Source organism: Lathamus discolor, chromosome 6 (assembly GCF_037157495.1).
Source record: "Lathamus discolor isolate bLatDis1 chromosome 6, bLatDis1.hap1, whole genome shotgun sequence".
In the NCBI taxonomy this organism is placed as follows: Eukaryota; Metazoa; Chordata; class Aves; order Psittaciformes; family Psittacidae; genus Lathamus; species Lathamus discolor.
The window spans coordinates 751,916-773,184 of NC_088889.1; the positions used below are offsets into that span (position 1 = coordinate 751,916).

At 68.9% G+C, this 21,269-nt stretch overlaps 3 protein-coding genes across 7 annotated transcripts; 2 read left to right on the forward strand and 1 right to left on the reverse strand.

Annotated features, from left to right (window-relative positions):
- Positions 1 to 1,148: 1,148 nt before the first annotated feature.
- On the forward strand, positions 1,149 to 8,201 carry SLC43A3 (solute carrier family 43 member 3). 3 transcript variants are annotated; one of them, XM_065685418.1, is made up of 13 exons: positions 1,149 to 1,232; positions 3,662 to 3,869; positions 4,361 to 4,490; positions 4,941 to 4,987; positions 5,060 to 5,136; positions 5,226 to 5,318; positions 5,553 to 5,692; positions 6,273 to 6,379; positions 6,708 to 6,869; positions 6,941 to 7,054; positions 7,136 to 7,322; positions 7,596 to 7,719; positions 7,924 to 8,201. In XM_065685418.1, the coding sequence occupies exons 2-13, from the start codon at positions 3,689 to 3,691 to the stop codon at positions 8,077 to 8,079; spliced, it is 1,518 nt and encodes a 505-aa protein (XP_065541490.1). In that variant the 5' UTR covers positions 1,149 to 1,232; positions 3,662 to 3,688; the 3' UTR covers positions 8,080 to 8,201. The 3 variants fall into 3 exon arrangements, with proteins under 3 accessions (XP_065541490.1, XP_065541489.1, XP_065541492.1); XM_065685417.1 differs by lacking the exon at positions 1,149 to 1,232 and adding an exon at positions 2,007 to 2,310; XM_065685420.1 differs by lacking the exon at positions 1,149 to 1,232 and adding an exon at positions 3,109 to 3,189.
- A 111-nt stretch (positions 8,202 to 8,312) lies between these two features.
- On the reverse strand, positions 8,313 to 12,709 carry P2RX3 (purinergic receptor P2X 3). Of its 2 annotated transcripts, XM_065683338.1 has the most exons (12): positions 11,867 to 12,709; positions 11,452 to 11,587; positions 11,295 to 11,366; positions 11,155 to 11,221; positions 10,692 to 10,785; positions 10,491 to 10,568; positions 10,271 to 10,412; positions 9,650 to 9,774; positions 9,487 to 9,580; positions 9,340 to 9,405; positions 9,029 to 9,106; positions 8,655 to 8,875 (listed from the first exon to the last, which is right to left on the reverse strand). In XM_065683338.1, the coding sequence occupies exons 1-12, from the start codon at positions 12,004 to 12,006 to the stop codon at positions 8,753 to 8,755; spliced, it is 1,215 nt and encodes a 404-aa protein (XP_065539410.1). In that variant the 5' UTR covers positions 12,007 to 12,709; the 3' UTR covers positions 8,655 to 8,752. The 2 variants fall into 2 exon arrangements, with proteins under 2 accessions (XP_065539409.1, XP_065539410.1); XM_065683337.1 differs by lacking the exons at positions 10,271 to 10,412; positions 10,491 to 10,568; positions 10,692 to 10,785; ... (2 more) ...; positions 11,452 to 11,587; positions 11,867 to 12,709 and having other exon boundaries at positions 8,313 to 9,106; positions 9,497 to 10,036.
- A 391-nt stretch (positions 12,710 to 13,100) lies between these two features.
- SSRP1 (structure specific recognition protein 1) lies at positions 13,101 to 20,400 on the forward strand. Of its 2 annotated transcripts, none has more exons than XM_065683316.1 (17): positions 13,101 to 13,207; positions 13,620 to 13,740; positions 13,924 to 14,109; positions 14,237 to 14,342; positions 14,807 to 14,997; positions 15,081 to 15,311; positions 15,407 to 15,510; positions 15,621 to 15,749; positions 16,475 to 16,696; positions 16,762 to 16,834; positions 17,370 to 17,508; positions 17,578 to 17,623; positions 18,186 to 18,309; positions 19,000 to 19,170; positions 19,490 to 19,581; positions 19,662 to 19,845; positions 20,087 to 20,400. In XM_065683316.1, the coding sequence occupies exons 2-17, from the start codon at positions 13,687 to 13,689 to the stop codon at positions 20,153 to 20,155; spliced, it is 2,121 nt and encodes a 706-aa protein (XP_065539388.1). In that variant the 5' UTR covers positions 13,101 to 13,207; positions 13,620 to 13,686; the 3' UTR covers positions 20,156 to 20,400. The 2 variants fall into 2 exon arrangements, with proteins under 2 accessions (XP_065539388.1, XP_065539389.1); XM_065683317.1 differs by having other exon boundaries at positions 13,204 to 13,239.
- Positions 20,401 to 21,269: the final 869 nt, after the last annotated feature.

Genomic DNA, 21,269 nt, shown 5'->3' on the forward strand with positions numbered 1-21,269 from the left:
CCAGACAGGTGAAGGACAGGTAGAGAGGATGGGTGGACGGACGGGTTGCACAGAGGGAGGACAACAGGAGAGGACGGAGGGATGGAGGAGTGGAAGGAGGGCAGGTGAAGGCAGGAGGGCAGAAAGGGCACGGGCAGGGCAAGCAGTGGGTGGTGGGAGAGGCAGACACTGAATGGGAGCGAGGGTGAATGGAGCTGAGGTTGGGGACAGATGTGTCCGGGAGGGAGACAGATGGACGGGTGTCAGGCAAATGGGTGAGTGACAGACGGTTATATGGGTGACAGACAGATGGACAGGTGATGGACATATGGACGGGTGACACACAGATGGATGGGTGACGGACAGACTGGTGGGTGATGGACAGACAGATGGGCTGGAGGGTGGGGATAGGATGGGCGGTTGCAAGCACTGGTGGATGGACGGGCGGACGGATGAGGTGGTGGGAAGACAGACAGACAGACGGATGGATGGATGGGTGGAAGAGCGGAACTGACGTGGGCAGCCAAGAAGAGGGTGGTAGGAGGGACATGGGAGTGCCCAAGGTGAGGTGGAGGCAGGGGTGCATAGGGACAGCCCCAAAAGTGGCCCAAGTTGTTCCAGGGGTGGTCTAGGGTGACCCAAATACGCCCAAGGTCACCTAATGATGGCACAGGGCTGTTCCATGGTGGTCTAAGGTGGCGCAGGGGGGACCTGAAGTGACCCAAGGTGACTCAGGTATGGCCCAGGTGACCAAAGGTGACCCAAGGGTGACCCAAGGTGAACCAGGGGTGGCCTAAGGTGACCTAAGGTGGGCTAAGTGTGGCCCTGGGCTGGTCCATACTGGCCCAAGGGTGGTCCAGGGTGACCCAAGGGTGAACCGAGGTGACTCGAGGTCTCCCAGCGTGACCTAAGGGTGACCGAAGGTGACCCAGGGGTGACCCAGGGGTGACCCAGGGGTGACCCCTCAGGGACATCACCAAGAAGGGGGCGCGGGGGGGGGGGGGGGGCACGCGGGGACGGGGCTCGGCCCGGACATGACCCGGCCGCACGCGGTGCCCCGGGGCCGCTCCGCCGGGGCCGCCCCCCGCGTCCGTCCCCCCCCCCCCCCCCCCGCAACGCCGCACCGGGGGCGGGGCCGGACGGGGCCGCTCCGCTCCGCTCCGCCCGGCGCTGAGGGGCGGGCGGCACCGGCGGCACCGGCGGCACCGGGAGCACGCGCGGGGCAGCGCCGGCTCCTCCCCCCCGCGCCGCGGGTGAGTAACGGACAGGGTGGGGGGGGCGGCGGGAGGAGCCGAGCGGAGCGCGGGAGCCGCGTGGGCCCGGCCGCGGCCGGTTCCGGGGGCCCGGGGGAGCGGCTGTGGGGCCGCGGAGGGGAGCGGCCGTGGGGCCGGGGCCGTGGGGCCGGGGCTGTGGGGCTGGGTCGGGGCCGTGGGGCACGGCTCTGCCCGCGGGCCCCCGCCACCACGTGCTTCCCCTCCCAGTTCCGTAAGGCCTCTCGGGGCTCTGGGCGCTGCGCCCCACGGCTGCTTCCCCCCTTCCGTGCACGGGCGAAGGCAGGGGCCCGCCCGCCTGTACCCCCCCCCCCAACTCAGCTGCCCCCAGCCCTGCCCCGTGGGGCAGGGCCCACTCCGGGGCACCCCACATCCCCCCCACGGGAGGGCAGCGGCGTGGGCAGGGGCCCGCAGGGTACCCGCAGCCCAGCCCCAGGGCAGCCCCTGGAGAAGCCTCGCTCCCGCAGGCAGGGACCCGCCGGTGCCTGCAGGAGGGAACCGGCCTCGGCCACAATTAATGATTACAACGAAGGAGGCCGGAGCCAGCCCCGGGACTGGGGGCGGGGGGGGGGGCCCTTTGTCCCCAGCTGACCCCAGTCACTGTTCGGGGTGACCTGGGGGTCACGGCAGGGCCAGCGCGGCTGGGAGGGGCCGGGGACCCCAGTGCCGGGGCTCCGGGTCCTCTGGTCCCCTGTGGGGGTGTTACCAGTATGGGGGGGGGGGTCACTGCTATGGCCAGGAGAGACCAGTAGGGCTCGGGGACACCGGTATGGTTTGAGATAACCGGCACGGTTTGGGGTAACGGGTATGTCGGGGCTGCCATCATGGCTTTGGTGCCCGATGACACCCGCAGTGGGTGCAGAGGGGTCCCCGGCAATGCCCCGCTGCCCCCGCTGAGGTCTCGCCCCCCCCCCGGGCCCGGCACCATCTGTCCGGGGCTGGTTAATCTTTAGCCGCCGCCGGCGCTGTAATGAGGCCTCATTAGCGGCCATTACACGGGACCGGCCACCGGTGGGACCCCGGGACCCCGGCGCCGCTCTCGGTGGGGGGCTCCGGGCAGGTGAGTGGGGCGGGGGCCGGATCGGGGACGTGGCCTTGGCACCAGCCACAGCGGTGACACCAAGGGACGGGAGGTCCCAGCCACGTGGGGGGGGTTGACTGGTTTTGCCCGGGTGTCCCCAGGAGGGCGATGGGCCCCAGGGCAGTGTTGGGGTGCCCGGGGGGTGACCTGGTGTCCTCAGGGGACGTGTCACGGCCCCCAGCACCGTGCCAGGGTCCCTGGGGGCATGACTGGGTAACTGAGGGTGGCGCAGGGTCCCGTGGATGCCAAGCAGGGGTCCCCAAGGGCCATGCTGGGGTCCCCATGGGCCGCGCTGGGGTCCTCACGGTCTGCGCCGGGTCCCCAAGGGCTGTGCCGGGGTCTCCAAGGTTTGTGCTGTGTCCCCAGGGGCTGCGCGGGGGCCCCAAGGGCTGGTTCCCTGTCCCGGGGGCAGTGCCAGGGCCCCAAGGGCTGGTTCCCTGTCCCGGGGGCAGTGCCAGCACCGGGCACCGTGCCCGCGTGCTCAGGGCTGTGCCGGGCCCCCGCTGGGACGCGCCGGGTTCGCAGGGGCTGTGCCAGCTCCGGGGGGTGCCGGTGTCCCGGGGGTGCGGTGCCCGCGGTGCTCGCACCAGGGCTCGCGGCGTCACCGCGCCACAGTCCCGCGGCCGTGCCAGGGCAGGCGCCCGGTCCCTGGGACGGGCTGGCGCTGGCAGATAGGGCGGCCGCGGGGGGGTCCCGCTGCGGCGGGGGGGACGGAGCCGCTATCGGGCCCCGGCAGCCGCGGGGGGGGCCAGGGGTGCTCCCAGCAGATTAGAGGGGTCTGTGCCGGTGCGGGCGCACGGTGCGGGTCTGAGCTCGGCGGCGGTGACCGTGACAGCGGGAAGGCCTGGCCTTGTGCAGGTGGGTGGGGGGTGCAGGGGGGGTGCCAGCACATGTGCGTGCATGTGCATGTGTGTGTGAGCCCGTGTACACGCGTGTGCATGTGTGTGAGCCCGTGTACACACCTGTTCAAAGCCCTGCTGCCACGCAGGGTCCTTGCCCGTGTTGTGGCACTCCGGGGACCAGTGCCAGGCGCCGGTGGCCATGGGCAAGGGGCATTGCTGGGACCACAGCGGCCTTTGCTCACTGGTCACTTCCCAGGTGCTGAGGGTGTCATGGTGCGGGTGCTGGTGACCTGTGTGGGTGCCAGGTGTGATGGTGTGGGTGCTGTCACGGCACGGTGCCGGCTGTCACGGCACGGGTGCCGGTGACCCGGTGCGGGTGCCGGTGACCTGGTGTGAGTGCTGGTGACTTGTACGTGTGCCGGGTGCCACGGTGCGGGTGCCGGGTGTTACAGTGCAGGTACCGGTGACCGCTGTGTGTGTGCCCGCAGGCACGGCAGGGCCGCGGTGCCGGAGCCATGGCGGGGGGCGGCGCGGGGCTGCCCAAGCGCCTGGGGACGCTGCTCTCGGGGCTGCTGGAGTGCGGCGCCTTCTGCGGCCTCATCTTCGGCTGGGCCTCCCTCGTCTTCGTCCTCAAGGACCTGCAGTACTTCAAGGAGTGGTGCCAGCCCGCGGGCCCCAATGGCACCGAGCTGCTCGGTACGGCCCCAGCGGCGCCCTGCTGGGGTGCTTGTGTCCTGGGGTGCCCGTGTCCCGGGGGCCGCATGTCCCTGACGCACTGCGGTGCCCCAGGTTCTCGCTGTCCTGACCCCTGGGTCCCCACTCTCCCATGTCCTGCGGTGCCGTGTCCCATATCCCTGCTGCCCTCCTGTGTGTGCTGGGTGTCACATGTGTTTCCCCACTGTCCCCATGCCTGTGTCCCCACTGTCCCCATTCTCATGTCCCATTCACTGTCCTGATGCCCCATGGGTGCCCCATGTCCCTGCTATCCCTATGCCCTGCAGTGGTCTGTGTCCCCACTATCCCAGTGCCCATGTCTCCACTGTCCTGATGTCCTGCGGTGCCCCATGTCCACAATGTCCCCATTGCCTGGGGTGTCCCATGTCCCCATGCCTGTGTCCCCACTGTCCGTATGCCCTGGGGTGCCCTGTGTCCCCGTGTCCCCGTCCCCGCTGACGGCCGCCCCGCAGACTGCAGCCGCCAGGATGAGCAGTTCTCCCTGGTCTTCACCATCGGCTCCTTCATGAACAACTTCATGACCTTCCCCATGGGCTTCATCTTTGACCGCTTCGGCACCACCGTTGCTCGCCTCATTGCCATGTGAGTGGGGGCAGTGCCGGGACGCCCCTGGGTGCTGGGGGGGGTGCGAACGGGTGTTGTGAGGGTGCTGGAGGTGTTATCAAGCGCGGGCGTTATCGGGGAGGGCAGGCGGGGTGGGGGAGGCAGGGCCCTGCCTGTGCAGGGGACCCATGGTGGGGGGAGCCCCCTGTGAGCCCGGGGGTGACCCGTGCTGGCCCATGGTGTGGTGCTGCGGTGCGGCTCATTCTGGCTCCTGCCCCCCAGTGCCACCAATTGTCCCCTGTGTGTCCCCCACACCCTCATTGCCCCCAGCCCTTCGTATGCCCTCAGGTCTCCCTGATGTCCCCAGGGCTCCCCCGGTGTCCCCAGGAGCACTCATGGGGTATTGGGGTGCTGGGTGTGATGGGGTGGGGGGGTGCCAGCCCCCCCCAGGACCCTGTCCCAGTTGTCACCACTGTCCCCACCCTGCAGCTCCCTCTACACCGGCGGGACCCTGCTCGTTGCCTTCTCCACCCCAGGTGAGACCCCGTGGGCTTTGGGGGGGACCTGTTGGGGACAGCCCTTGTCCCCACTGACCCCTGTGTCCCCAGGGCTGGCGGTGCTGCTCTTCCCGGCTATGTCCATGCTGTCAGTGGGCGGCATCCTCCTCATCCTCACCAACATGCAGGTGAGTTTCTACCACCCTGACCCCCACTCGGTGGCTGGGACACCCGGTGCTGGGGATCCTGACGGCACAGAGAGGTCTCTCCATGCCAGGTGGGCAATCTCTTTGGGAAGTACCGCTCCATCATCATCACCCTCTACAATGGGGCCTTCGACTCCTCATCTGCCATCTTCCTCATCATCAAGGTGGGCACAGGGGGGTGCTGGGTGTCCCCAGGGGCCCATCCCCTGCACAGGCACCGGTGAGGAGGGCTCAGGACAGAGACGGTGACAGTTGGGCCGCCACTGGGGACATGGCTGGGGCCACCATTGAGCCACTGCTGGGGCCACCATGAGGACACAGTGGGGCCGTACAGGACTGTGGCCCCAGGGTGGGACAATGGCCGGTGGCTGACCAGCCTGTCCCGTCCCCATCCGTAGGTGCTGTACGGGCACGGGGTGTCCCTGCGGACCATGTTCCTCTTCATGGCGGTCTGCAGCGCCTGGCACCTGCTGCGCACCCTCTTCCTCATGCCCCGCACCCGCATCCCCTACCCTCTGCCCCCCACCTACAACTACGGGTAGGGAAGGCCCTGCCTCTGCCCCACGGGGCAGCAGCACCCGTCCCGTGGTGGGGGGTGTGGGGTGTGGTGGTGGGCCCGTGGGTGATGGTGATGGGTCCCATCCTGTGGTGGGCGGGTCCTGTTTTATGGATGGTGGGTCCTTGTCTTGTGATGGTTGGTGGTGGGCCCCATCCTGTGGTGGGTGGTGGGTCCCATCCTGTGGTGGGTGGTGATGGTCCCATTGGTATCCAATGGTGGCTCCCATCCCATGGGTGGTGGGCCCCATCCTGTGATGGGTGGTGATGGTCCTGCTGGTATCCAATGGTGGCTCCCATCCCGTGGGTGGTGGGTCCCATCCTGTGATGGGTGGTGATGGTCCCGCTGGTATCCAATGGTGGCTCCCATCCCATGGGTGGTGGGTCCCATCCTGTGATGAGTGGTGGTGGGTCCCATCCTGTGATGGGTGGTGGGTCCCATCCTGTGATGGGTGGTGGTGGGTCCCATCCTGTGGTGGGTGGTGGGTCCCATCCTGTGATGGGTGGTGGTGGGCCCCGCTGGTACCCAACGGAGGTTCCCATCCCGCGGGTGCTGGGCCCAGGCTGCGCTGCCCGGGCCGGTCGCGTTCCTACCGCACCTACGAGGAGAAGCGGCCGCCGGGGGAGGCGGGGCCCGAGGAGACGCCGCTGGAGCCGGCAGCGCCCCGAGGTGAGGGGTGGGGCGGGGGCGGGGCCATGCAGATGAAGGGGGTGTGTCCACGAGATGGGCGTGACTACACTAGAGCGTGCCGGGACGTGGGCGTGGTTAAGCAAACGGCGCGGGCGTGGTACAGAGGTGGGCGGGGTTATTCAGCCGAAGGAGGCGCGGCCGCAGGCCGTGAATGGGTGTGGCGTGATGCTGTGGGCGGTGCTATGCAGATGAAGAGGGTGTGGTCACATCTATGTGTGGGGGCGTGGCCAAGGGCTGCACGGGGCGGGGCCTGCCCGTGTGCACGTGCCCGTGTCTGACCCCCCCCCCCCCCGACCCCCCCCCGCAGGCTCCGCCGCCCCCCCCGCGGTGCCGTTCGCGGCGTGCGCGCGCTCGGCGCGGTTCGCGTGGCACGTGTCGTGGCTGTCGGTGCTGCAGCTCCGGCACTACCTGTTCATCGGCACCCTCAACCCGCTGCTGCGGCGCCTGGCGCGCGGCGACGCCGGCCTCGGTACGTGCGGGTGCAGGGGGGGGGACACCCGGCGCCGGGCCCGGCCCCGCGCTGACGCTGTCCCCCCGCAGTGAGCACCTACACCAACGCCTTCGCCTTCACCCAGCTCTGCGGGGTGCTCTGCGCCCCGTGGAACGGCCTCATCCTCGACCGGCACAAGCGCGGCAAGGCCCTGCGCCCCGATGGTAACCACCCCCCCCTCCCCGCGCCCTCGGCTGCCCGTGCCCGGTGCCGCCACGCCGAGCCCTGACGCCGCGGTCCCGCAGGAGCCCTTGGGGCGCTGGCTGACCTGCGGGCCTCGGTGCTGTCGCTGGTGGTGACCGTGGTGCTGGGCCTGCTCTTCTCCATCGCCGCGGCCGTGCCCGTGCTGCCCGTCCAGTTCGGCACCTTCGTGCTGCAGGTGCTCAGCCGCTCCTTCCTCTACGGCGGCAATGCCGCCTTCCTCGCCATCGCGTGAGTGCGGGCAGCGAGGGGTGGCGGGGGGCAGCGTGGTTGGTGGCGGCAGGGGACAGGGGAGGGGTGGCAGGGTTATGGTGGCAGGGGCCCGGGTGGTCGGAGGTAGCAGGGGGCAGGGTGGTGGGGTCACTGGGATGATGGGGAATAGCGGCAGGGGACGCAGGGTTGGGGTCACCACGGGGGTGGCGGGGGCCGGTGGCGGGGCCGGGGTGTGAGGGTGGGGGTGCCGGCGTGACACGGTTCTCGGTGCCGCGGTGCGTGGCGGCGCAGGTTCCCCCCGCAGCACTTCGGGAAGCTCTATGGCCTGGCCATGGCACTGTCGGCGCTGGTGGCACTGCTGCAGTACCCCTGCGTGGCGCTGGTGCAGGGGCCGCTCCAAGGGGACCCCTTCTACGTGAGTGGCTGCCCCGGGAGGGGTGGGGGTCCTGTCTCATGGGGAATGGGTCTTGCCCCATGGAGGGGTGGGGGCTGCCCCTTGGGGGGGTCCTGCCCCACAGGGAATAGGGGTCCTGCACCAAGCACTGGGGCCCGGGGGGCTGGCCCAGGGCACCCCTAGGGTGGGGTGAGCACCCCTGACCCTGCGCCCTGACCCCCATAGGTGAACCTGGGGCTCATCGCCGTGGTGCTCGTGGCCTTCGTCAGCCCTGTGGTGGTGGCCCGCGAGTGCCGGCGCCAAGCCAAGGAGCTGGGGGCTGCTGGCACCCCCCTGGCAGCACCCCCCAGCAATGAGACCCCTGATGAGGCGACCCACTGAGCCCCGCACCCGGACCCCAGCACCCGGAACCCCGAACCCCGTTTTCTATTGGACTTGGGGGAGCTCTGCCCCAGGTTGGGGTGTACTTGGGGGGCAATAAATATCGACGACCCCTTTGCTCACTGGGTAGCACCTCCCACCGCTGGGGCTTCTCCAGTGTGTGCTATGGGGTTGGGCGTCCGCTGCCCCAGACCCCCCATGACCCCTCCCCGGCACAGCCTGGAGACTGCGGGTGCAGGGAGCCAAAGGTTTATTGGGATGGGGGTGCAGCCCCCGGTGTGGGGCTGGGGGGAGCAGGGGGGTGCTGGGATCACTGGGGCTCAACACCCTTCCGGGGGGGTGAGCCCTGGCCCCCAGCAGCACCCATTGCCCCAGGAAGCAGCCCCGGCCGCCGTGGGTGGAGATGTGGGAGCTGCGGGGACCTGGGGAAGCGGCAGCTCAGGGCTTGGGGCTCGCTGGGGACATGGGCAGGGCTGGGACACGCAGTGGTGGGCACTGGGACACAGGGACAGGGCTGGGGCACCCAGGGTGGGCACCGGGGTCAGGAGGGGCAGTTGGACCCACTTGGGGGTCCCAATGAGCCCTGGGCATCGTGGCCCCGGTGCCCACCTTGGGTGGCCCCTATGGGACACCCCCGGAGCCCAGGGTCCACCCCACATCCCTGTGCCTGGCGCTAGTGGCCAAGGGAGAAGGTGCCCGAGTCCGTGGACTGCTTGTCCCGGGGGCAGAGGCCCAACCACCCGGGGGCCGGCGCCGTGGGGCTGCCAGGGGACGGCGCCATGTCCGCCTCTGGCACCTGGGGGCAGCGGGTGGGCCTGGGTTAGTCCCTGCCCCATGGCCAGGGCACTGCAGGGGTCAGGGGCACTGCCTGAGCGTGCATCCCCATCCAGCCCCACACATCCCCCTGTGTGGCCTGACCCAGCCCCATGGCAGCCCGAGCCCCACTGACCTCCTCGAACTTGCGGGCCTTGTAGTGCTCGGCTCCCTTGAGGAAGTTGAGCAGGATGATGTCGCACAGCACCGTGCCCTGGGGCGGCAGCGTTGGGGGGCGCGCTATGGGGCACCCGCTGACACCCCACAGCACCCCATGGAGCCAGGCTCTGCTGTGTCCGCACACTGCGCGGCTATGGGGTTCTTCTCCACCACCCCTCCCGATCTCTATGGGGCACCACCGCCACTCTGCCCCCATAGGCCTCGGGGCCTCTCCCCACCACCCGGGGAGATGCTGCCACGAAGGGGCTGAGAACGGCCACAACTCACCACCCCGATGGAGGTGAACGCGGCCACCATGTTGATGAGGGTGGGGACGATGCCAAACTTCCCGGCCTGGGGGTGCAAAGACCCCATTGGTCGGGGCCCCCCCCCCCCCCAAGGCCCTCCCCGTGGCCCCCCTGGCCCCCCACGCACGTGGCCGTACACCAGCACGTCGAAGCGGATGCCGAAGGCTTTGGTGAGGGTGCGGCGCTCGGGGCCGTCCTGGCAGCGGTGGTACCGGGCGTGCCTGCGCGGGGACACGGCCGTGGCGCACACGCGTGGCACTCGCGTGTTCCGGCGCCGGCCCGTGCCGTACCTGAAGTTGTAGCCGGTGGCGCGGGACAGCCCGTCCAGGCGGGTGAAGGAGTAGCGGGGCAGGCAGCGCTCCCCGCCGCGGTCCAGGTCGCAAACCCACCCGATCTTGATGGCCAGCACCCCCCCCTGCGCCACCGCGCGGGGCCAGCGTCACCCCACGGGTGTCCGTGCGGACCCGTGGCCCTCACCCCTGTGTCCCCCAAGACATCTCCGTGTCTCCATGTCTCTGGGTCCAGCGTCCCATATCCCGCATCCTCCATCCCAAACCCCGTGCGCCCACACCCATGCTCCTCTGTGACCCCACGTCCCGACGTCCTCACACCCTCTCCCTACATCCCACATCCCTTCATCGCTATGTCCCGCATCCCACATCTCCCGTGGCCTTACGTCCCACTTCCCCCTGTCTCATGTCCCCACATCCCTCATCCCTGCGTCCCCGTGTCCCCTGCCCCAAACCGCTGTATCCCTGCCTCCCACGTCCCCGTGTCCCCATACCCGATGTGTCCCGCGTCCTCACGCCCACCCGCCGTGTCCCCGCACCCTCCGTCCCGCATCCCCGCACCCCACATCTTTGTGGCCCCGCGCCCCACTCGCTGCGCCCCACGGCCCCGGCGCGGCTCACGGTGGCGGCCAGCGTGCGGAAGTCCTGCCCCGCGAGCCGCACCACGTCCCCGAGGCGCAGGATGGGGCAGAGCGGTTGGAGCTGCGGGTGGAAGCGGCAGCGCCCCAGGTCCCCCCCGGCGCCGGGGGGGGGGAGGTTGGCCCTGGGGGGGGGACGGGGACGCGGCCGTGAGGCGGGGGGGGGGGGGCTCCGCGGCCCGGCCCGGCCCCGGGGCACGCACTTCTCGAAGCCGAACAGCGGGAAGCGGATGCTGTTCTTGATGAAGAGCGTGAAGTTCTCGGCCTCCAGCATGATGGGGCTGGGGGGGACAACGGGGCGGCCCTGGGCACGCGGCGGCGGCACACGCACCCCCGTGACCCCCGGTCCCCCCCGGGTCCCCCCGGGTCTCCCCCCGTGCTCCCCCCGTGTCCCCGTCACTCACACGTCCACCGTGTCCACCTCGGCCGGGCACCAGCCCCGGATCTCGCAGGTGCGCAGGGTCTCGTTGTAGGGCACGCACCGGCCCGTGAGCAGCCCTGCGGAGCACCCATGGGGCTCAGCCCCAGCACCCATGGGCGCACGGAGCGGGGCGGCCTCAGCCCCAGCCCCAGCCCCTATGGGTGCACGGAGCGGGGCTACCTAAGCCCCAGCACCCATGGGCGCACGGAGCGGGGCGGCCTCAGCCCCAGCCCCAGCCCCAGCCCCTATGGGTGCACGGAGCGGGGATGCCTCAGCCCCAGCACCCATGGGTGCACGGAGCGGGGCAGCCTCAGCCCCAGCACCCATGGATGCACGGAGCGGGGATGCCTCAGCCCCAGCACCCATGGGTGCACGGAGCGGGGATGCCTCAGCCCCAGCACCCATGGGTGCACGGAGCGGGCTGTCCTCGGCTCCCAGTCCCTCACCGCTGCCACTGATGGGGCTCCTGTCCCGGCAGTCGCGGTCGCTGCGGCACCGGAACGCGGCTTCGCTCTGCGGGGCGGTGGTGAGCGGGGGGTGCTGCCACCCCAATGCCCCCCCTCCCGCTGCCCCCGCAGCCCCGCACCTCGGGGCAGAGCCCCTGCGCCTGCTGCTCCGTCAGGATCTGCTTGGTGACCACCACGAACACGGAGGTGCCCTGCGGGGACCGCACCGTCACCCCCAGAGCCCGCGGAGGGGGGGTACCGGGATGGGGGGGGGGGGGGGGGGGTCCGCGGCCTCACCTGGGGGGGGGTGACGTAGTCGGCCGTGTCCAGCACGCGCCCCGCGTAGCTCCCGATGCCCTTCACCTTGGTGACCACCGAGGACTCGATGCCGGTGTCCCGCACCTGATAGGCTTTCTCGTGGAGGAACACCCAGCTGGGACGGCACCCGCGGGGACGGTGACGGCCGGGCCGGGCTCCCCAGCACCCCCCGGCACCCCCGGCACGAGTGGCGCAGGGTCCCCCGACGGGCGCTTGTCACCCACCCGCGACCTGACGTGGCCGCTGTCACGGAGCCCCGCTCTGGCCCCGCCGCACCCGCACCGCCCGCTCTCCCCCGCGGTGGCTCCCGCACGGTCACACCTCGCGTCCCGGAGCTGCGGCGCGGGTCACCGCGCCGCCCGTCCCTCCTCCGCCCGGTGCCCCGGGGCCTCACCCGATGAAGTAGGCGAGGATGAGGAGCTGCACGGCGCGGTGCGTGGCGCCCACCACCCAGCTCCTCACCACCACCGACTTGGGCGTCTCGTACGAGAAGAACCGCATCGCCCAGGGCGGGCAGCGGCGAGGGGCCGGCATCGGGGGGGCGGGCAGGGACAGGGGACGGGCAGACAGGGGGATGGCCGGGCAGGGAGCGGTGGGATGGGCAGGGGACAGGCAGCGAGGGCGGTGTTCGGGCTGTGGAAGCGGGGATGTGGGCAGGGCAGGAGCAGGCAGCGAGAAGGGTGGTGCAGGCGGGGTGGGCAGCGGAGCGGGCAGGGGCCAGGCGGGGGGGTGATGGAGGGGCTGTGCCGGCAGCGAGAGGGGCGCTGCGGGCAGGGTACGGGCAGCGGGGCTGGTGCCGAGGCTGTGCGGGCAGGGAGCGGTGCTGCGGGCAGGGTGCAGGCAGCAGCGGCTGGTGCGGGCAGCTCGGGGCGGGGCGGGGGCGGGGTCACGGGGGGGGGGGGGGTGAGGGGCAGGCGGGGTCCGGGTGGGGGGGACCCCCCCGTGTGCGTGCCCCGAGCTGGGGCCGGTTTGGGGGCGCTGGGGGCGGCGGTGCTGATGTGGGGTGCCCGGTTTGGGCTGCCCCCCCCGATGTTTTTCGGGTCCCCCATTGAGGGTGTCACATTGGGGTCCCGGTTTGGGGGTGCCCGGTCTGTGGGTGCAGGGTTGAGGTGCCCAGTTTGGGGGGTGCCGGTTTGGGGGTGCTCCATTGAGGGTTCCCGGTCTGTGGGTGCCCCATTGAGGGGTGTCCAGCCTGCGGTGCCCCACTGGAGGGGGGGGGGTGCCCCCTGGGGGGGTCCCGGTTTATGGGTGCCCCACTGGGGAATGCCGGTTTGGGGTGCCCGGCTGCGGGGTGCCCCATTCGGGGGGTGCCGGTTTGAGGTGCCCCATTCGGGGGGTGCCCCACTGGGGGGCTCCCGGTCTATGGGTGCCTCATTAGGGGGTGCCGGTTTGGGGTGCCCGGTTGGGGGGTGCGCCACTAGGGGGTGCCGGTCTGTGGGCTCCCCACTGGGGGAGCCGGGGCCGCCCGGCGCTGACCAACTCTATGGTACCGGGCGTGGCCGGCGCGGTCGGGCGGAGCGGCCGCTCTACCCAGCTCCTCTCCCAGCTCTATGGCAGGGCGGGCGCCGAGCGCCGCGTCCTCTCTAGACGGAGCCCTGCGGGCGCTCTATGGTCTCCCCCCGTTGCCTGTACAGGGCGGTCCTCCCGCAGCGGCGGCCAGAGCGGCTCCTCTCTATGGCGGAAGTGGGGGTGACTTCCGGCGGCAGCGGCGGCCCCGGGGGAGGCTCCGCGTGAGGTTCGTGTTGCGCAGGCGGGAAAGTGGCGGCGGTGCGGGGGGGGGGGGGGAGGGGAGCACCGGGGGGGGGAGCGGGGGGGGCGAGCGCGAGGGGGGGGAGGAGCGGGGGGGGGCGAATCCGGTGGGGGGGGGGAGGGGTAGGAGCGGGGATGGGGGGGAGGCCATGATGGGGGGGGGGCGGCTGGGGTGCGGGGGGGGGGGGGCACCGGGAGGGGAAGGGCCGGGATGGAGGGGGGGGGGGCGGCACCGGTGATGGGGGGCGGGGGCGGGGGGGGCCCGGTCCGTGGCTGCGCTGGGGGAGGGAGCGGGGCCGGGGTGTCCGGTTCCCCCATCCCAGCGGGGCGGGGGGGCCGCGGTCGGGCTCCGGGCCCTGCGGAGCCTGGGTCCATCCCCCCCGCTCCCCCCCCCCCAGGTGCCGGGAGATGCCAGCGCGGGGCGGGCGCTGACGGCTCCAGCAGCCCCGGATCCCGGCGCCCGCCATGGCCGACACGCTGGAGTTCAACGAGATCTACCAGGAGGTGAAGGGCTCCATGGTGAGCCCGCGGCGGGCACCGGGGGGGGAATGGGTGCTGCCGGGTCCCCTGCCCCCCGCTGGCGTTGGGGCCAACAGGAGGGGCTGGAGGGTGCCGTGCGCCCCAGTCGGGCGCTGAGGGGTGCGAGGAGCGGGGCTGGGCCCAGGGGAGCCGCGGTGACGGCGCCGTGGCTCTGCCCCACAGAACGATGGGCGGCTGCGGCTGAGCCGCCAGGGCGTCATCTTCAAGAACAGCAAGACGGGGAAGGTGGACAACATCCAGGCGTCGGAGCTGGCCGAGGGCGTGTGGCGGCGCGTGGCGCTGGGCCACGGCCTCAGGCTGCTCACCAAGAACGGCCACGTCTACAAGTACGACGGGTTCCGCGAGTCGGTGAGTGCCCGGCGCCAGGGGCAGCTCCTCGGCCCCCGGTCCCCTGCGCTGGGTCGTGCCCCAGCCCCGGCTGGCAGCAGCCCGTGGCGGGGGGGTTCTGACGCCCCCTCCTTCTGCCCCGTCCCAGGAATTCGATAAGCTCTCGGATTTCTTCAAGGCCCACTATTGCCTGGAGCTGACCGAGAAGGATCTGTGTGTGAAGGGCTGGAACTGGGGCACGGTCCGGTTCGGAGGTGGGTCCTGCTGGAGGGCTCCCACCCGTGTGGCTGTGCCCGCAGTGCCTCAGGCAGCCGCCCGCTTGCTCGGGGTGTCCTGGGGACGGGGATGGTGGCAGGATGGAGCCTGGGGGAGCGGGAGGTGGCAGGCCCAGGGGGTGCCCTGCAGCAGGGAATTCTCTGTGTAAAGGGAAGGTCCGGGTGGGAGCTGCGAGGTCTGGCAGAGCCCGGTGGCTCCTGGGGGAGCCATGGGAGGTGGTGGCTCAGCCCAGGGCCTGAGACCAGGGGAAGATGGGAGCAGAAGGTTCCTGTTCGTGGCTCATCAGCGCCCATCCCAGCGCTGCAGCCAGGAGGAGGAAGCCTGGCGATGAGGCAGGGAACGTAGGGGGGATGCAGGGGGGGAGAGCGGGGCTGGTGCTGGTGCTGGGTCTGTGGCCGCGGTGGGTCAGGTCCTGCTGTGACGGGTGCATCCCCCGGCGCAGGGCAGCTCCTGTCCTTCGACATCGGGGAGCAGCCGGTGTTCGAGATCCCGCTGAGCAACGTGTCCCAGTGCACCACGGGCAAGAACGAGGTGACGCTGGAGTTCCACCAGAACGATGACGCCGAGGTCTCGCTCATGGAGGTTCGCTTCTATGTGCCGCCAACCCAGGAGGACGGCGTGGACCCGGTGGAGGTGAGGGGGCTGTGGGGCTGCTCCGGGGCCACGCTGGGGCCAGCTGGGTCCCTCCTCCCCACCACAGCTCCGTGCCCTCGCAGGCCTTCGCCCAGAACGTGCTCTCCAAGGCGGATGTGATCCAGGCCACGGGCGATGCCATCTGCATCTTCCGGGAGCTGCAGTGCCTGACACCACGCGGGCGCTACGACATCCGCATCTACCCCACGTTCCTGCACCTGCATGGCAAGACCTTCGACTACAAGATCCCCTACACCACAGTGCTGCGCCTCTTCCTGCTCCCACACAAGGACCAGCGGCAGATGTTCTTCGTGGTGAGGGGGCCACCGGGGCCTGCCCTGCCCTGGGAAGGGTGGCAACGGGGGGGTGCAGGGGGATCTCAGCTCCTCAACACCTCTTCTCTCCTCAGATCAGCCTGGACCCCCCAATAAAGCAAGGCCAGACCCGTTACCACTTCCTTATCCTGCTCTTCTCCAAGGATGAGGACATCTCCCTGACGCTCAACATGAATGAGTGAGCTCTTCTCCTGCCCGGCCCCTTCCTTGGCCTGGCTCTGGGGCAGCGGGAGGGATGTGAGGGACCTGCTGGGTTCCTGCTCTCACCACGGCCTTGCGCCTGCACAGGGAGGAGGTGGAGAAACGCTTTGAGGGGCGGCTCACCAAGAACATGTCGGGGTCCCTCTACGAGATGGTCAGCAGGGTCATGAAGGCGCTGGTCAACCGCAAGATCACCGTGCCCGGGAACTTCCAGGGGTGAGGAATGCTGCTGCTGCCGGCCGAGGCACAGGGGGATGTGGGGTCTTCCTGCTGTGGGGCAAGTGCCCCCTCAAAGGAGCACAGCCTGGTTTGGGTTGAAGGGACCTTAAAGCTCCTCCAGTTCCAACCCCTGCCCTGGGCCGGGACCCCTTCCACTGGAGCAGGGGGCTCCAAGCCCCTGTGTCCAACCTGGCCTTGAGCACTGCCAGGGATGGGGCAGCCACAGCTTCTCTGGGCACCCTGTGCCAGCGCCTCAGCACCCTCACAGGGAAGAGCTTCTGCCTAAGAGCTCAGCTCAGTCTCCCCTCGGGCAGGTTCAAGCCATTCCCCTTGGCCTGGCCCTACAGGCCCTTGTCCCAAGCCCCTCTCCAGGTTCCCTGCAGCCCCTTCAGGCACTGGAGCTGCTCTAAGGTCTCCCCAGAGCACAGCAAAGGGGCAGGATCCCCTCCCTGAGCTGCTGCTCACGCTCTGGTGGCACAGCCCAGCACACGGCGGGGTTCTGGGCCCAAGCGCTCACTGATGGGTCATGGGGAGCTCCTAGAATGGGAGAGCTGCTGCTCTGGGCGGCTGAGGCCACTGTTTGAGAGCCCTCCCTGGCCCTGGATCTGGCCCCTCTTTCTGTCCATTGCTGTGCTCGGAGGGTGCTGTGTGTGGGGCCAGGAGCAGCCATGGGGCTCTGAGGTGCCGGTCCCCCCCCGGTGCTCAGGGTGCGCATCCCGCAGGCACTCGGGCGCGCAGTGCATCACCTGCTCGTACAAGGCGAGCTCGGGGCTGCTGTACCCGCTGGAGCGCGGGTTCATCTACGTGCACAAGCCGCCCGTGCACATCCGCTTCGACGAGATCAGCTTCGTCAACTTCGCCCGCGGCACCACCACCACCCGCTCCTTCGACTTCGAGATCGAGACCAAGCAGGGCACGCAGTACACCTTCAGCAGCATCGAGAGGTGGGTGCGGGTCAGGGTGCACTGCCCCAGGCTCTGCCCCCGGCCCTCACCCGCCTGTCCCGCAGGGAGGAGTACGGGAAGCTCTTCGACTTCGTCAATGCCAAGAAGCTGAACATCAAGAACCGTGGCCTGAAGGAGGTACCTGTCCCTGCAGAGCTGCAGCCCCCGCCACCCTGGGTGCTCTCCCCTCTCGGTTCTGCTCCTTTGCCCTTCTCTTTTGTTAGTTTTCACCTCTTTCTTCTCTCCTTGCCCTTGTAGAGGAAAAAGGTCCGTGCGATACCCCTTCCTCTTTCTCCTCTTCCTCCTCCTGGTGCAGGTTTCCTCTGCATGGCCTGGTGGTGGTCCCTGTTAACCCAGTAACTGCAGCATGGTGTGCAAAAGGGGCCCCCAGCTAACTCTGATAACGTTTCTGCTCCTCCCTCTGGAGCCTTGCTGAGAGCAGGAGGTTCCTGTCCTCCCTGGTTCCCTGCTTCTGGTCCTTGCTCCTGGTCCCTGCTCCCAGTCCTTGCTCCTGGTCCCTGCTCCCAGTCCTTGCTCCTGGTCCCTGCTCCCAGTCCCTGCTGCAGTGCCCTGCATGGCTGGAGCCATGCCCGCACAGGACACTGCGGGCTGCAGTCCCCAGAGGGGCTGGAGCTGGGCCTTGGGAGCGCTCCTCACGCCGCTCGTCCCGCAGGGCATGAAGCAGAGCTATGATGAATACGCCGACTCGGACGAGGACCAGCACGACGCCTACTTGGAGAGGATGAAGGAGGAGGGCAAGATCCGGGAGGAGAACGCCAACGACAGCAGCGACGGCTCCGGGGAGGAGACGGGTGAGGGGCCCGGGCCCTGGGTGCTCGGCTGGGGGGAAGCTGAGAGCTGACCCTGTGCTCTGCTTCCAGATGAGTCCTTCAACCCCGGGGAAGAGGACGATGATGTGGCTGAAGAGTGAGTAGGGGCTGGGCAGATCTCTCGTGGGGGAAGCTTCTGGAAGGTGCTGCATGGGGCTGGGAGCGCTGGGGATGCTGCAGCCGGCATCACTTTACACACCCCTGGGCCTCAGAGTGTGAGCTCGCTCTATCCTAATGACATTAAAGGGCTCTCAGGGGTTGGAGCAGCACTCAGGGCATCGGATGGCTCCTGCTGAGGCGTCAGCAGCCAGAGCAGAGAGAGCAGTGGGAGGAGGCGGGGATGAGGCTGGGATGCAGCTCCGAGCTGGGGGAGGGAGGACGAGAGGCTGCGCTGCACCGGGAGCAGAGCACAGCCCCGTGTGTGCTGCAGGAGCTGGTCCAGCCCGGGGGGAGGAGCTGGGGGAGCCGAAACAGTGCAGGAGGTGGGGATGGAGCCGTGTTCCTGGAAGGAGGGTCCCCGGGGGTTGCTCAGCACCAGCACAGCAGCTTCGGCGCCGGAAGGCTCCCGCTTACGGGCTGCTGGAGGCGGGGGGAGCCGAGGGCAGGGCCTGGTGCCCCCGGTGCTGCTGCATCCCCCAGCCCTGTGCTGGGCCCCGCAGGTTCGACAGCAACGCCTCGGCCACGTCCTCGAGCGGTGAAGGTGACAGCGACCGCGACGACAAGAAACCGGCCAAGAAAGCCAAGGTGGTGAAAGAGCGCAAGGCCCGCAGGAAGCACCCGGAGGTGAGGGGCTGAGGCCCTGCTGCTGCTGCAGCCCAGCTGGGGCCACGCCACAGCCCCTGTGCTGCCCCCTCAGCAGCTCCCACCCACCGGGGCCCAGCCTGGCCCCGCTGCCTGCTGTGGAGGAATCAGAGTGGTTTGGGTTGGAAGGGACCTTAAAGCTCCTCCAGCCCCAACCCCTGCCCCGGGCAGGGACCCCTTCCACTGGAGCAGGGGGCTCCAAGCCCCTGTGTCCAACCTGGCCTTGAGCACTGCCAGGGATGGGGCAGCCACAGCTTCTCTGGGCACCCTGTGCCAGCGCCTCAGCACCCTCACAGGGAAGAGCTCCTGCCCAAGAGCTCAGCTCAGTCTCCCCTCGGGCAGGTTCAAGCCATTCCCCTTGGCCTGCCCCTACAGGCCCTTGTCCCAAGCCCCTCTCCAGGTTTCCTGCAGCCCCTTCAGCCACTGGAGCTGCTCTCAGGTCTCCCCTTCAAGAACCTTCTCTTGTCCAGGCTGCCCCAGCCCGGCTCTCTCAGCCTGGCTCCAGATCCTGGAACCTTTCCCAAAGGCCTGGCCTGTCCCTTTGTTTGTTGGGAGCCTGATCTCCAAGAACTGGCCCTTCAGCAGCTGTGGGGCAGCCCCACATCCCCAGGGCTGCAGTGGGTGGTGCTGGTCAAGCCTCTCACGCTGGTTCTCTCTGCTCCTGCCTCCCAGAGCAAGAAGGGGAAGGACCCGAACGCACCGAAGCGGCCGATGTCTGCGTACATGCTGTGGCTGAACGCCAGCCGTGAGCGCATCAAGTCCGACCACCCTGGCATCAGCATCACCGACCTGTCCAAGAAGGCCGGGGAGCTCTGGAAAGCCATGTCCAAGGAGAAGAAAGAGGTGAGGGACGGGGTGCATGGGTTGGTCTGCTGGTGGGGAGAGCTGAGTCTGGCTCAGGATGGAGGGTGGACGGGGGAGGGATGGATGAAGGGAGGGTAGACATGGGTGGGGGGCAGAGAGGCCTTTTGTTGCAGGAACCTGGAGCTCCATAGGTGGGAGGTCGGGAAGGTCCCCATGGCTGTGGGGAGGTGATGGGTTTGGGCTGTTGGTTGAGCACAGGCTTGGTCCAGCGAGGGAGCACATGAGAGGTGGATGGTTTGAAGCTCTGTTGTTGCCGGAGGAGGGAGCCATTCCCACCCTTCCCGTGTTCCTGTGGCAGGAGTGGGATCGCAAGGCGGAAGATGCCAGGAGGGACTATGAGAAGGCCATGAAGGAATACAGCGTGGGCAGCAAGGCGGAGAGCTCCCGGGCGTGAGTGCTGGGCTGGGGGCAGCTCCGTGGGGCTGGGCCGGGGGTCGGTGGTAACGTCCCCTCCCTCCTGCCGTGCACAGGGAGAGGTCCAAGAAGAAGAAGAAGAAGCAGGAGAAGCAGCTGAAGGGGAAGGCTGAGAGGAAAGGCGCCAGCTCCAAGTCTCTGTCCTCCAGCAAGTCCTCGGCCAAGAGCTCGAACGAGAGCTTCAAGAGCAAAGAGTTTGTGTCCAGCGACGAGAGCTCCTCCTCCGAGAGCAAGAAGGAGGTGGGGTAGAGCTGGGGCAGCCCCTGCCCTTCGGGGGGACCCACACCCCGGTCCTGCTGGGGGGCTTGTCTGCAGTGGCTGGGCATGGTCCTCGCTGGGGGTGGCTTCTGTGCGCTACCTCCATGGTCACCCCATGGCGGGCATGGGAGAGGTGGGGACCTCATTGTCCCCCTCTGACCCCACCATCCCTGCTGTCACCCTCCTGTCCCCGCTGACACCGCATCCTTGTCCCTTCCTGCAGGACTCAGAGGAGGAGGGAGCCCCCAGCCCCCGCCGCAGCTCCTCGGACTCCGCCTCAGGCTCCGATTGATCCATCCCTGTCCCGGGGGTTTCCTGGACCGGGCGCCCACAGCAGGGACCAGCTGCAGGGCCCCCCCGTGCCTGCCGGTGCCGGGTGTCTCGGGATGGGGCTCTGGGGGGGTCCCTTCCAGCCCCGCAGCTCTTTTGTAACTCTCGGCTGGTTCCTCGTTCCCTCCGTTGGGTTTTGTTGGGTTTTTTTGTATTTTGGGTCTGTTCCCGTGGAAACTGGGATTGAATAAAAAAACCCACCCAGGGCGGGAGCGTGGCTGTGGTGGCACAGCGGGGTGGGGGGGCCCTTCCCTCCCATTCCCATCCCATTCCGTCCCCTTCTGCCCCCTTCCATCCATTCTGTCCCCATCCACCCCTTCCATTCCCTACTGTCCCCTTCTGCCCCTTTCCACCCCCTTCCTTCCATCCCCTTCTGCCCCGTTCTGTTCTCTTTCATCCCTTTCCGTTCTCTTTCATAGAATCAGGGAATGGTTTGGGTTGGAAAGGACCTCAAGATCATCCAGTTCCAGCCCCCTGCCACGGGCAGGGACACCTCCCACTAAACCATCCCACCCAAGGCTTCATCCAACCTGGCCTTGAACACTGCCAGGGATGGAGCACTCACAACCTCCCTGGGCAACCCATTCCAGTGCCTCACCACCCTCACAGGAAAGAATTTCCTCCTTAGATCCAGTCTAAACTTCCCTTGTTTCAGTTTGAACCCGTTACCCCTTGTCCTGGCACTGCAGTCCCTAGCAGAGTCCCTCTCTTTGTCCCTTTCCATCCCCTTTTGTCCCCTTCTGCCCCATTCCTTCCGCTTTGCCCCATTCTGTCCTCTTCCTTCCTCCTTCCCCTTCTCTCATTTTTCACCTTCCTTCTTCCCCCTTCCCTCTTCCCTTCCCTTTCCCCGTTCCACTTCTTCACTCTTCCCGTTTCCACCTTCTTCCCCTTTCCTCCTTCTTCCCCTTCCTTCCCTCTTCTTTTCCATTCCCTCTCCTTTCCCCTTCCTCTTTCTTCCTTCTTCCCCTTTTCCTCTCCCTTCTTTTCCCCTTCTCCCCCTTTTCCCCTCCCCGCTACCGCCCTCTCCCATTGGGATCAACCCGCTCCTGATACCTCCCACCCTGCTGGCGGCGCTG